This window comes from Enhydra lutris, unplaced genomic scaffold (genome assembly GCF_002288905.1).
Source record: "Enhydra lutris kenyoni isolate GAN:26980312 unplaced genomic scaffold, ASM228890v2 scaffoldscaffold15, whole genome shotgun sequence".
Taxonomy (NCBI): Eukaryota; Metazoa; Chordata; class Mammalia; order Carnivora; family Mustelidae; genus Enhydra; species Enhydra lutris.
In genome coordinates this window covers 32,949,425-32,963,790 of record NW_019154099.1, presented here as the reverse complement: position 1 = coordinate 32,963,790, position 14,366 = coordinate 32,949,425, and the positions used below count along the sequence as shown (strand labels likewise).

Sequence of the window (14,366 nt, the reverse complement as noted above, 5' to 3'; positions counted from 1 at the left end):
TACAGATGTAGTGAAAAGAAGGGGCACAAGCACCTCAATGTTCAGAGCAGAAATGTCCACAATACCCAAACTATGGAAAGAGCCGGGATGCCCTTCAATAGACAAATGTATAAAGAAGATGTGGACCATATATACAGTGGAATATTATTCATCCATCAGAAAGGATGAATACCCAACATTTGCATCAACATGGATGGGACTAGAGGAGATTATGTTGAGTGAAATAAGTCAAGCAGAGGAAGTCAATTATCATATGGCTTCACTTACTTGTGGAACCAAAGGAATAGCATGGAGGACCTCAGGAGAAGGAAGGGAAAAGTGAAGGGAGGGAAATTGCAGAGGAAGATGGAGTATGAGAGACTGTGGACTCCAAGAAACAAACTGAGGGTTTTAGAGGGGAGGGAGAGGGGGGGGGGGGATGGGTGAGCCCAGTGATGGGTATTAAGGAGGGCCCATATTACATGGAGCACTGGCTGTTATACATAAACAATGAATCTCGGAGCATTACATCAAAAACTAATGATATACTGTATGGTGACTAACATAACATTAAAAAAAAATGTAAAAAAAAAAATAAAGTTTAGATGGTGCCAAACATTTGTACTGTGATAAAGCTAACACACAATTCTAAAGTACAAGAAGATATAACATGTAAATATTCATGCAACCAACATAGGAGCACCAGGATATATAAAGCAAATATGAACAGACCTACAGTGAGAAATAGACAGCAATTCAATAACAACAGGGGACTATAATTGCCCACTTACATCAATGGATAGATCATCCAGACAGAAAATCAATAAGGAAACATCTGCCTTAAATGGTATGTTAGACCAGAAGGACTTAACAGAAATATACAGAACATTTCATTCAAAAATAATAGAATACCCATTCTTGGGGTGCCTGGGTGGCTCAGTTGGGTTAAGCCTCTGCCTTCAGCTCAGGTCGTGGTCCCAGGGTCCTGGGATCGAGCCCTGCATCAGGCTTACTGCTCAGAGAGGAGTCTGTTTCTCCCTCAGCCTCTCCCCCTGGCTTGTGCGCTCTCTTTCTCTCTCTCTCTCTCTCTCTCTCTTTCTCTCATTCACTCGCTCTCTCTCAAATAAATAAATAAATAAATAAAATCTTTTTTTTTTTTTAAAGAATACCCATTCTTTTTAAGTGGACACGGAACATATTCAAGTTGAGATTGTATATTAGGCAACAAAACAAGCCTTAATAAGTTTGAGAGGATGAAAATCATATCAACCATCTTTTCCAAGCACAATGCTATGAAACTAAAAACTAATTACACAAAGAAAAATTCACAAATATGTGGAGATGAAGCAACATGCTACTGAACTACTAATGGGTCAAAGAGAAATCAAAAGAAATTAAAAAACACTTTGAGACAAACAAAAATAGAAATGTAGTATACCAAAGTTTGTGGGATGCAACAAAAAAGTTCTAAAAGGGAGGTCCATAGTGACAAATGCCTACATTAAGAAATAAGGAAAGTCTCAAATAAACAATCTAACATTACAGCTTAAGGAACTAGAAAAAAGAACAAAGTCAAAAATTAGTAGAAGAAAAGAAATAACAGAGATTAGAGCAGAAGTAAATGAAATGGGACTAAAAAGACAATCAAAACAAATTCAATAAAATGAAGAGCTGATTCTTTGTGGAGAATAAAGAAGAATTGTTTGAAAAAATTGACAAGCCTTTAGCTAGACTCACCAAGAAAGAGGACTCAAATAAATTAAATCAGAAATGAAAGAGGAGATGTTGCACTGATACCATGGGAATACAAAGAATCATAAGAGACTACTATGAAAAATATACATCAACAAATTACACAGCCTAAAAGAAATGGATAAATCCCAGAAACATACAACCTAATAAGACTGAATTCAGTAGGGAGCCCTCTCTCTCTGCTACTCACCCTGCTTGTGCTCTCTCACTCTCTCTGTCAAATAAATAAATAAAATCTTTATTAAAAAAAAGACTGAATCATGATGAAATTAAAAAAATCTGAATAGACTGATTAGTAGTAAGATTGAATCAGTAATCAAAAACCCTCTAACAAACAAAAGTCCAGGACCAGATGACTTCACTGGTGAATTCTACCAAACATTTGAAGAAAAATTAATACCAATCCTTCTAGAACTCTTTCAAACTCATTTATGAGGCCATTATTATCCTAATACTAAACCAGACAAGAAACCAAAACTTATAGGCCAATATCTCTGCTGATGATAGAGGCAAAAATCCTCAACAAAATATTAGCAAACCAAATTCAACAATAGATTAAAAGGATCATACATGATCATGTGGGATTTATTCCAAGGACAAAAGGATGGTCCAACGTCCACAAATTGATGGGATATATCATCTTAACAAAATTAAAGATAAAAATCATATGATCATTTCAATAGATGGAGGAAAGCATTTGACACATTCAACATCCATTTATGATAAAAACTCTCCACAAAGTGGCTATAGAGAGAATGTAATAAAGACTGTATATGGTAAGTGCACAGCTAGTATCATACTCAATGGTAAAAGCTGAGAGCTTTTCCTCTAAGATAAGGAAAAAGACAAGGATGCCCAGCTCACAAATTTCATTCTACATAGTAATGGAAGTCATAGCCAAAGCAATTGGACAAGAAAAAGAAATAACAGGCATCCAAACTAGGAAGAAGTAAACGTCACTATTTGCAGATGACATATTATACACAGAAAACCATAGAGACTCCATCAAAAAACCGTTAGAACTAAAAACAAACAACAAACAAAAAAATACCTCCCAAAATCCTGTTAGAACTAATAATCTCATTCAGTAAAGTTGCAGGATACAGAATTGATACACAAAAATCTTTTGCATTCCTAGATACCAGATAACCACAATGAGATATCACCTCACACCTGGTAGAATGACTATTATCAGGAAGAAAAGAAATAACAACTATGGATGAGCCTGCAGAGAAAAGGAAATCCCTGTTGGTGGAAACATAAACTGGGGCAGTCACTGTGGAAAACAGTATGGAGTTTCCTTAAAAAATTAAAAAATAGGAGCACCTGGGTGGTGCAGTTGGTTAAGCGTCCAACTCTTGTTTCGGCTCAGGTTGTGATCTCAGCAATGAGATCAAGCCCTGTGGCAGGCTCCACAGTCAGCAAGGAGTCTGCTTTGAGTTTCTCTCTCCCTCTCCCTCTGTCTCTCCCCCACCACCTTCTTTCTTTCTCTCTCTCAAATAAATAAAATCTAAAAAATAAAAAGAGAACTACCTTATAGGGGCCCTTGAGTGGCTCAGTCAGTTAAGCATCCAACTCTTGGTTTCAGCTTAGGTCATGTTCTCAGGGTCATGAGATTGAGCTCTGCATCAGGCTCTGTGCTCAGGGGGGAGTCTGCTGGAGATTCCCTCTCTCTCTCTCCCCCTCTCCCTTTACCCCTCCCTTACTCACCCTGTCTCTCAAATAATAAATAAATACATAAATACATAAATCAAACTGCCCCATAATCCAGCAATTCCACTTCTTGGTGTGTATTCAAAGAAAATGAAATTGCAATTTGCAACAATACAGATGGATCTTAAGGTCAGTGCTAAGTGAAGTAAGTCAGAGAACAACAAACACAAAATGATCTCTCTTATATGTGGAATCTTTTTTTTTTTTTTAAGATTTTATTCATTTATTTGACAGACAGAGATCACAAGCAGGCAGAGAGGGAGGAGGAAGCAGGCTTCCCGCCAAGCAGAGAGCCCGATGCGGGGCTCAATCCCAGGACCCTGGGATCATGACCCAAGCCGAAGGAAGAGGCCTCAACCCACCGAGCCACCCAGGCACCCCTTATATGTGGAATCTTAAGAAACAAAAACAAGGGGTACCTGGGTAGCTCAGTTGGTTAAGCATCCAATTCTTGGTTTTGGCTCAGGTCATGATCTCGCAGTTGCGGGATCAAGCTCCACATTGGCTCTGTGTTCAGTGCAAAGTCTGCTTCAGATTCTCTCTCCCTCTTCCTCTCACCTGCACTCTCTCTCTCTCAAATAATAAATAAAATCTAACAAAAAAAAAAACACAACAAAAAAGCAAAACCAAAAACCACCACCACCACCAAGTCCATAGACATAAAAAATAAAAATATAAAACATTCAACAACCCCTAGGCATCTAATGAAAGAGATCATCTCAGAATGAGTTAAGCAGCAGGTTCACAGATCCATGCAATGTTGGAGCTGGCAGGGTACATGTTCTAAGTCTTCTAAATCTCACATTTTATTTTTATTTAAAACTTTTTTTTTATTAAGTGAACTCTATCCCCAATGTAGGGCTTGAACTTGCAACCCCAAGATCAAGAATCGCATTATCTACTAACTGGGCCAGCCAGGCACCCCTGAATCTCACATTTTAAGTAGTGATTAGGCTCACAGGGGAAAAGGTATGCCCCAAGAGACATTTAGGGGTGCCCCTGGGAAATGCTGAGTACTGAAGAATAGGTAGAACTCTAAAACTAACTTATTTACATTGTTACAAAATAACCAGTAAATTCAGTAGGACACACACACACAAATAAAAATCAACATTGGCATTGTCAGTTTGCCATAATATAGACCAAACAGTCACTTGTTTTGGTAGAACTCTGAATCAAGCCGCGTAGGAAAATGTTCCAAACACTCATGATTTTCTATGGTAGTAAACAAGTCAGAGACCACAGACAGTGAGCGCTGGACCATAACTCATCACTTATATTTAAGGACAGGAGTGGTTGCAATCAAACAATTAGGGTATACAAATTACTTCCTGACTATGTTTTTATTTCTTAGCCTTATTAAAAGAAAGAATACTATCTTAACAGATCCTATTTCTGAGATTATTATATTTCTTCCATTTTGCTTTTTTAGAAGGATATTGTCATGTTGCAGCCATTCTTTTCAGAAGTATCTCTTAATTAGCAATAGAATTCAGGACCTGGTATTTGAGATTTAGGCAGTTGTGCCCAGGAAAAGTATGGCAGTTATAACATAATTAATTGGCTGCAAAAAAATCCCCCCAAAACAAAAAAACTATAACCTTCCAAATCGTCTTAGAAATCTGTATTCTGATGGTGCAAATAAACCCAGACATAATGATGTGGTCTTAGTGAATTGGAAGCCTTGCTCTCTCCACTCTGTATTCTTTCCCTTTTTACAACAGTTTTTGGTTTAATTTAATACATTATTATAGAAGGAAGGGTCCATTAAACAGCTACAGAAAAGTGAGAAATATGTTTCTTTTAAGTTTTTTTAAATGAAGCATTAAAAATTAGAATACTTCTAAAATGATATTCAAATGATTTTTAATTACTACAAAGGCATTGAGATGTTAATAGACTTTATATAAAAGGGAGGGATACACTTCCATCCGTCCTTTTCTGCCACAAATTCCAACCCTAAGAAAATTATTTCTTTTGATCCACTCTGATAGCATGTAATAAAAGAACAATAAAACATATGGCCCAATTACCACTGCTTCTCATCAAGCATGAATTAATGAATATCAAATTATTATTAATTGTTTTTTCTGGCTTCCTCTCTATAGGACAATTATACATTGCTGTGTTTTGATAAGGGTTTTGTATTTAACACTTTGCAGACCAGTCTCTAAGAGGAACAGATGCTGATATCATTACACAGAAGAATAATTCTTTAAATTTATCGACATTTGGAAAAATATGATAATCATTTAATCTCCCTAATTGATGTCGGTTTTTCAAAACTACCTTAGGCTTCCCTAAATTTCCACCCTCTCTTCAATGTTCTGTATGCCTTCCTTTGAGAAAGCAGTTCTATGTGCACATAAAATAGTTTATAAGAACAATTTCTCACAAATATACTAGTTCCTCATATAGGATTATTGAATTTTCAATTCCTCAAGAAAAAGCTCTTAAAAAATAAATGCTGTGGGGTGCCTGGGTGGCTCAGTCAGTTAAGCATCCCCACTCTTGATTTCAGCTCAGATCATGATCTCAGGGTCTTGAGATGGAGCTCTGTGTCAGGACTGGCACAGGCCGTGGAGCCTGCTCGGGATTTTCTCTCTTCCTCTGCCCCTCCCCCACTGCACTTCTCTCTCTCTCTCTCTCTCTCTCTCTCTCTCAAAAAAAAAAATAATAATAATAATAAAATAAAAACTATAGTTCAAGTAGTTAAAGAATTAAGTTAACCAGTATGGCATAGAATATAATAAATTGTGATCTCTGTAACTGATGACATCAATGTCAGTGAATATTTATCGACATTCCACAAAAAGATTCTGTGTAACTGGTAGTTCATTTTATTTTTATTTATATGCTGTCTGTAACTCTAAAGTGCTATGTAGTATGAATAGATACGCAAAAGCAGAAGAACATGTCTTTGTAATCCACAACCATTATTTCTCAGAGATTATTCATATACCTGGATTTTGAAATACATGCCAAGAAAATTGAACAATTTATAATCTGTAAACTATCCACATCATGTGATTTTTTCCCCATTACCCATAAATCATGTCTATTTTTAAAACATCCTATAAAAATTGTATCTGTGGCAAATTGAAGGATAACATCAAATTGTTTAGAATGTACTATTTAGTTCAATATACTTAACAAACACATATTCAAATGTAGTTTTGAGAAGAAAACAACACTTGCTTTAGAATCAGATAATCTGGGGAACAGAAAGGGACCTTAGAAATCATTTTGTCTGGAAGGGTCAAGCGATTCTCTGAGGTTCATACAACTTTATATGAAACATCTTTCTGCCAAACTTCATAAAAAATTCTATCAACATTTCTTTTGAGCATAAAAGAAACATATTTTGCTTTTTTGACAGTTTGTCAGGATGTCAATAATGTCTGTAAATCCAAATCCTTAGGGAAACAAAGATGAGAAAAAGGAAACTCTTCTATAACGGCAACCACAATGTCCACACACACATAGGGGACAGACATGGACCTAGTTAAGGTTGACACAGCTCACTGCCCTCAGAACGATCATTCCTTGGACATTGGTAGCTGGAACCTCTTGAATTTTTCATGGCTAAATCTAGCCAGACACCAGATGGTTTGCTTTTTGTATATGACCTTATTGAAGGCAATTAGATTATTTGTGCAATAGCAGAATTGTTAGACACAAGAGTCAATCTTCAGTGTAAATGCTTTTCTAGATGACATATTCTTAAAAGTGTAACTTCTTAATGTACGCTTTTCTCTTGATTTCCATGTGCCAGAATTATTGAATCCACTTTGCTGAAAATTTGAAAGAAAGTAACAGTTAGAAATACAACTTCAGTACAAACATAAGCCTATAATTAAAAAATGTTAAATTACTATCATTGGCGGGGTAGTGGTGGGTTAAGCATTTAATGTTTTCTTTCTACTGCATTCATCACTATGGCTTTTGGTCAGACACCATAAACACAAAGTTACCAATGCCTGGTACTTGTACTTATGAGACGTCTTGAGAGTCGTGTCTTGACAACTGATACGTACTATAAAAAAGGCAATGCCTGTGGAGTGCACCTAGACAGGGAGGAAGATACAAAGATTTCTGAGTATTCTGGTAATCATATCTCCCAATCCATGTCATGGATTTCTAGAAGACTGAAAGTTTCAGATTGTCACCATGCACACCAAGGCCTTTGATACAATACTGGATCATAATAAGTCTGCTAAATTCGGAAGAAAACAGAATATGGGGACTGGCTGGGAAAGCAGGAAATAGAAAGCAAAGTGTGATTATAATTAGGTTTGTTCTTATCATTGATACTGCAGCCTGATGGAACGTGGGTTTCTGAGTATTTCTCAGAACATTTTCCAGATGCAGCCTCCCAGTACCTCATTAACATCCACATTTGTGATCCACATTTGTCATTAAATTCCATATTTTGGATCCCATGGAAGAATCCCACATGCTCCTCTTTTATTCACCACACCAGTAAGATGTCAGGGAACGTGCCCCCATGTAGGGCTGTTGACCTGGTATCCAATATCACCTCGGTTATTCTATGTACCATTGAATTAAAAAATAAAATGCTGACACTGGTTATTAAAAACTACTCAAGTTTCATAGGGTTTTATTTTACTATCTTAGTGTACCTTGTATATAGCTTTAAGATCAACTTTTAAAGTTTTCACACTGTTTAAAGAAAATGAGTTAAAAATGCCAGTCCTTAGTGTTTTCTTCTCATATCATTTATGACAATTAAGAGCGCATTAAAAAAAACTTAGATGCTATATTAACATAAAATTATATAGAACTAGCTCTAAACCTTGCATTTAAAAATAACATTAAAGGATTTGTGTAATCACCAAATTAGGTACAAAATTATATTTCAGTGCAAAAATAATAGGTCATTCACAGAAATGGACTTCAAGTCAAGCAATTATTTGAACAAAGAAGATCTTTATTTTTGTTTGGAAAAAATAAAAAAACTTCCCGAATTAAGTGGCTTCATTATTTAGTTGTATTATGCCTGGTCTGATATCAGGCGACAATAATACACATTGACTGATTTTATACTTTAAAACACTATGATAGTATAACTACCTTCAGCTGAATTCTTAACTAAGTATAGTTAATAAAATATTTTTTACTTTATTACTTTATTTATTTAAATATTTTTTACTTTATTTACTTTACATTTATTGAAATGAAAATCTTCATTTCAACATCAAGTGCTCATTATTATTTGTAAAAGTGATCATTTCTTAAAGTGCTTAACACTTACCCATAACTTTAGAGTAGCAAGGTTCACAGTGAATTGTCCGTCTATAAATCCAAATACTGTCACCTGCTTGTAGGTTTTCCAAAGGCTGTTGGCATATTTCACACTTTAAAAAAAAAAAAAGATATATGAAGTTAACATGTATTATACATGGCGTCTAGATTCTTAGTGCAACAGGATAGAAAAGCCCTTTCACTTCATTCAGTACCGTCCTATACAGTAATGCTCAGATGAAAGAGAACCCACAGGGATTGTGAGAATGTACTTGTCCAGGATCCAAACATTGAACTTTTCAAACAAACTCTCACAACATCTCGCTACGCTGAAAATGTGCATTTCAGGGCATATTAGCACCGGAACTTCTATTTAACTCACAACAGAGTAGATAAAATTTTTCAAAAATGGATTAATGCCAACAACAAGATCACCACTCAAACAAAAGCACAAAGTGTATCGCTTGCTTGCTAAGGACGAATTATGTTGTCTGCTTAGAGTCTCACTGGACAAAACAGACCTGTGATCTTAAATAGGCTTTAGGGAACAGTTTGTTTTGCATTGTGTTGGTTATGGAGGCAGAAAAATGTTGACCTGTGTTCTTTGGAAACAAGTTCACTGCTGGATGGCTGACTTTCAGGCATGAGGCTGTTACTGATTGGATGGCTTTCAGAGGTGAGTTCACTGCAGCAAATTGTCATTGATCAATTCAACATGCTTAAACAAGTCCAGGTGGTTCTCTATTATCATGGCTATAAGACTAATACCTCTTTTCCGAGGAGTGTGGCGACATTTTTATTCTCAGTAGTATTTTATAATTAAACCAAAGATGGAAATAAATCATCCAAAATACAATAAATGGGGCGCCTGGGTGGCTCAGTGGGTTAAGCCTCTGCTTTCGGCTCAGGTCATGATCTCAGGGTCCTGGGATCAAGGCCCACATTGGGCTCTCTGCTCAGCGGGGAGCCTGCTTCCCCCTCTCTCTCTGCCTGCCTCTCTGCCTACTTGTGATCTCTCTCTCTGTCAAATAAATAAATAAAATCTTTTAAAAAAATACAATAAATGGAAATTATTGTTATTTACAAAAAAAAATGGGAGAATTATTTTATTTTAAAGTTTTCTGCATAATAACTTTCAATAAAGATCTGTGGACTAACTTTTGTTTTATTGAGTAAATTTTCATAACTAAAAGGAAATTTCATTTTCCCATAATTAATTGTGCAAATTTCACATTTTACTTTATATGGAATTCTATAAATTGTGGCCTAAAATTTGACTTTTCTTCTCAAAATGAGGCATCATATATCTGATTGCTATGTGTCACTGTCTAAAAGCAAATTGAAGGAGAAGCAATCAGTTGTCTAAAGAATTACAGGTGCTTGACCACATTAGGTAATTTATAACAACCACAGAAGATCAGCACAGAAAGGACACTTGGATTTAGGCAAATGATTCTTAAATTGGTTGCCCTTGGATCTATCCAAGGAGCTTTTAAAAATACCAATGCCCAGGAATCTTTGAGAGTTTTTATTTAACTGGGGCTGGTCCTAAGCAGTCTATTTTTCTCCTAACTGCCCCCAGGTGATTATAATGTACAGCCAAGTTGAGAACCACTAGTCTAGTCAGCTACCTCATTTAACAGAAAAGGAAACTGAAGCCAAGCTAATTAGGGGCTGGTCCAAAATGACAGTCATAGCTTGTGGAAGTGAAAACTTGTCCTCAGGCCTTCAGACTCCCCAATCCAGTACTTATCCAGTTACACCAACAACTGTCATGTTGACCTACCCAATATTATTGTGAGAAGCAAAAGAAATGGCATATGAGCACAAACTGAAGCATTCTTCTACATAAGCTTTATTTTTATTACACTAAGCCACAATTAGTTATAACTAACCATGTTCTCAAAAGCAGACTGAGTTTCAACTATTAAGCCTATCAGTCCTAACCGCATGCCTCATGTAAAAAGTTGCTAGGTTTCTTCTCAAAAATTTCTTTTTCTTTTTGAATTTTGTGACTTTTTTATGCAATGTATGATTCATTAAAATGTTGCAAAAGCTTTTATAAAGAGGACAAGTGTTTATATTTTTACAGATTTAAATCTCTAGGGTAAGAGTAATAAATGTGTCAGTAATCAACTCTAAGCCTAAAGCCAAGATAGTAATTATAAACCTTTGAGGTTCAGGCTGCAGAACTCTGAGAAATATTTAAGTAGTGCATTATTAATGTGGATGAGAGTGTTTCTGAAGGCCTTAACTTCATCTCATGTATTTCATTAAATAATTATTTTTATTCCAGCCATCATTATGCAGTTTTATATTTCATTAACTACAATAAACATGTCCTTACCTTGAAGCAAGTGGAATGGCAGCAAATTTGTAATTCATCTAAAATCATTTTTGTTTCTGTGCCCAAAGGTTTCCGGCAATAAGTACACATATCTCTTTCAATGATAGACCTATAGGGATGTAAGGAATTACAAATAAATTTGTCATCATGCAAGAGATGGATGTTTTCCCCATAAAGTCATGTAGAAACGATATGTTAATTTTGTTGATACTTTAGGAAATTGTGTAAAATCAAGGAAAGTTTGGGACTTACTTATTCTATTGATAGAATTGATTCTTCTAGTTACCTCAAAATGATATCAAAGATTTAACATGAAGGAAAGTCTCAAATTATTAATTCATTAGCAATCAAGGGTGCATCTGGGCAGGGCAAAGATGTTCACAGTTTCTTAATTGAACTAGGTCATGAGTACCCCTTGAAGCTAGAAGAGGTTTTGAATTATTAATTTGCATATATCATAGAAAAAATTATACAGTAGATTAATATAAAATTTTAGGTCTCGAAACATTCAATAGGACAAAAATACAAATCCACTCAAAAATATTTTGGTAAATTCACAAATGATGGGTCTGTATTACCCCATACTCCAGGGTCTAGAGTCCCCAAAATGCTCCCCTACAACTGCCTATAATCTCTTGGTGTCTTTTAAGACTCAGAATACAGGGCTAGCTTTCATGACCAAATTTATGTTCTCCAATAAGAAATAACCCACAAATTTGATGAGGAAAAGAGTTTTGTTATTTATTTTCAAAAAATAGTGTCCAATAACATGAACCACAGATACGATCAGCAAGTCCCAAAGACCTCGGGTCAGCACCTTACAAAAGGCCAACAGCTCTGCAATTCTTTTCCTTTGGGAAGGTACTAGAACTGTCTTACGTAGCACCTTGCAAAGTTTACTAGTTTCAGGGTGTTAGCAGGCAGGCCTGAAATTTCCATAGTAGAATACACAATGGGGTGATAAAATAAAAATATCCAATACTGGGTACCTGGGGGGCTCAGGCAGTTAAGCTTCTGGCTCTTGGTGTTGACCCATGTCATGATCTCAGGGTCGTGAGACGGAGCCCCACTTTGGGCTCCATTCTCAACGTGGAGCCTGCTTGACTCCCTCCGCCCCTCCCTTCCACCCTTCCCCTTTTTCATGCGTGCTTCTCTCTAAAATAAATATTTTTTTTAAATAACCAATACTTATAGAGTGCTAATCTGCTTTATGCAGGCAGTGTGCTTTCCACGCACTTGGCTCACTTAAACTCATTTATTTTTCACCACATGTCTTGAAAAGCAGGTACTACTATTTTTACATCAACTTATAGAAGAAGAAACTAAAAGCATAGAAGGGTAAGAAATTTGTTCCAGTCATGCAGCTAGTTGAGTGGCAGCAGCAGGATTTGAGTGAAGGCAGTGTGGCCCCAGAGTCCCTGTGCTACCTAGGCCTGCCCACGAAGACTATCAGACTCCCTGTGGAAAAGTGAACTAGTCATGCCCGGGAGCCTTGATCCTAGGATCAAGCCCAGGACCAGAAGCAGAGAGGAGGGAAAGTGGATGGAAGGAGGAGATAGGAGAGAAGATTCAAGTAGAAGAATACTGTCTAATTTTATACTTTGGGTCATTCTAAGCCATGTCTTCCTAGTCCTTATGTATATCAATAAATATTTTCCTCTTTCAATTAACTCTAAAGGTACTTGGGTATATATTCCTGGCAAGCACTTTCCTATGTATAACTCATATACATCCATACATATGCACACACACACTTAAATTTCCCCTGTAAGACGGCAAGCTCTTGAAGAGTAGAAAACAGGCACTCTCTACTCTACTTCCATTCCAGAGGCATTGAGGGAGGAGCTGGGAATATAAAGAAGAGTGAGACGGTTTCCTTCTTTTCATGAGGGCAGCCAAGTGTATGATTCGATGATCACAGCGTATTATGGATACATGGAGAGAATTAGGAGACGGTGGCCCACGAAGCAACTATTCCCCAGCATGGAGTCAGGGAGGTCTTACTGGAAAAAATGCCACATGAGTTAAAGCTTGAAGACAGAGGGGCCTTCAAGGTGAGTTCAGCGAGGCGTAGAGGGACAGGAGAGAGGAATTCAACAGAGTGAACAGGATATACCCAAGAGGGTATCTGGAGTCATTAAACATCAGTTAATATTCAGAAGGAGCAAGTTCTAAAGGCCCTTAAATAATTGTGCAAAGGAATTAGTCTTTATCCTATAAAGGGGGAAGCCACTTTAAATGGGATTGAAATGCTTAGATAGGAACTCTGGGGATTCACCTAATTTCACACAATAATCAACAAAAAAAGTTGCTTGGCTGGTCTTACAGAGAATTGACTTTTGCTCTGAGGACTAAGAAAAATTTCAAGGACCACTTGAGTAACAGAACTGAAATTCTTCACATTAAGAGCAATGCTTTTGTGAAGAATGTTTTCCTTCCTTAAGTTAATAATAACAATATGAGCCAAGAGAAAGCCCTGATGTTGGTATTGTCCTTATTAAGATCATACTGTTAGTCAAAGACCTTTTTCAAAGCATTATGAAAAAAAAAACCAACCCAAACCTTGTTTTGTTTTTTTTTTTTAAATTTGTTGTGGTTTTTAGTTATCTAGACAGTATTTGTAGTTCTAATGCTTGCAGGGATGACTATTCCTCCAGGCAGTGTGACTTAAAGGCAAGACGCTAGAAGATCTGGTACTACAAGATCTTATAAAAGAGACAGAAAGGATTTAATTTTGATGGCTGGCCTATCTGTGTTTTTTGTAGCAAACAGAGCATTAGTTTTCTTTTTCTGAAAACATTTACTGAGTACCTGCTAGGGGGCAAACACTGCATTACAGGCTGAGGCTGTGCATAAAAATAAGACAAGCCCTCACCCTCATAAGTCATATGTCCAGCCTCTGCTATAAAGAAATACCATCCATAGAATGTTGTACATTTGCACTACAGCTGGTTTCCAGTGGTTGGGTTGAAATGCTAATTATTTTCATTTTGTCCACTGGAAATCTGCAGGCTATATTCTCATGAGCATCACCTATGTGCCCCACGGAACATTAAACGGTAAAAAAGGATCACCAACAGCAAAAGCCTGGCGTCTCTTTCCCAGAACTAACTTGATATGCACTGTAATCCCTGTCTTGAGAACTGAGAGTGGGCCCAGAGTGGGTCATAGCAGCATATCCACGCAGCGGTGGGTAAGTAAGCTGGGTTTTGAAAACCAGAAGAAGGGAGGGTTGAGGGCGGAGTCAAGAGATGCAATGAAGCCTAGACACTAAAAATGTGGCATTAACAGGGATTCCTGGGAATCAGCA

At 36.8% G+C, this 14,366-nt stretch overlaps 1 protein-coding gene across 11 annotated transcripts in view; it reads right to left on the bottom strand.

The window, feature by feature from the left end:
* Positions 1-6,119: 6,119 nt before the first annotated feature.
* The window catches only part of LOC111146985 (sciellin), a 162,559-nt gene continuing 154,312 nt past the window's right edge, over positions 6,120-14,366 (bottom strand). For 10 of the 11 annotated variants that reach the window (XM_022502799.1, XM_022502801.1, XM_022502796.1 and 7 more), the window contains 4 exons: positions 11,057-11,165; positions 8,720-8,822; positions 7,482-7,511; positions 6,280-7,238 (listed from right to left, as the gene is read on the bottom strand). In XM_022502799.1, the coding sequence (XP_022358507.1) occupies positions 7,222-7,238; positions 7,482-7,511; positions 8,720-8,822; positions 11,057-11,165 (259 nt within the window). In that variant the 3' untranslated portion in view covers positions 6,280-7,221. Of the gene's footprint in view, positions 7,239-7,481; positions 7,512-8,719; positions 8,823-11,056; positions 11,166-14,366 lie in introns of all 11 variants that reach the window. The other variant, XM_022502800.1, reaches the window with a different exon arrangement.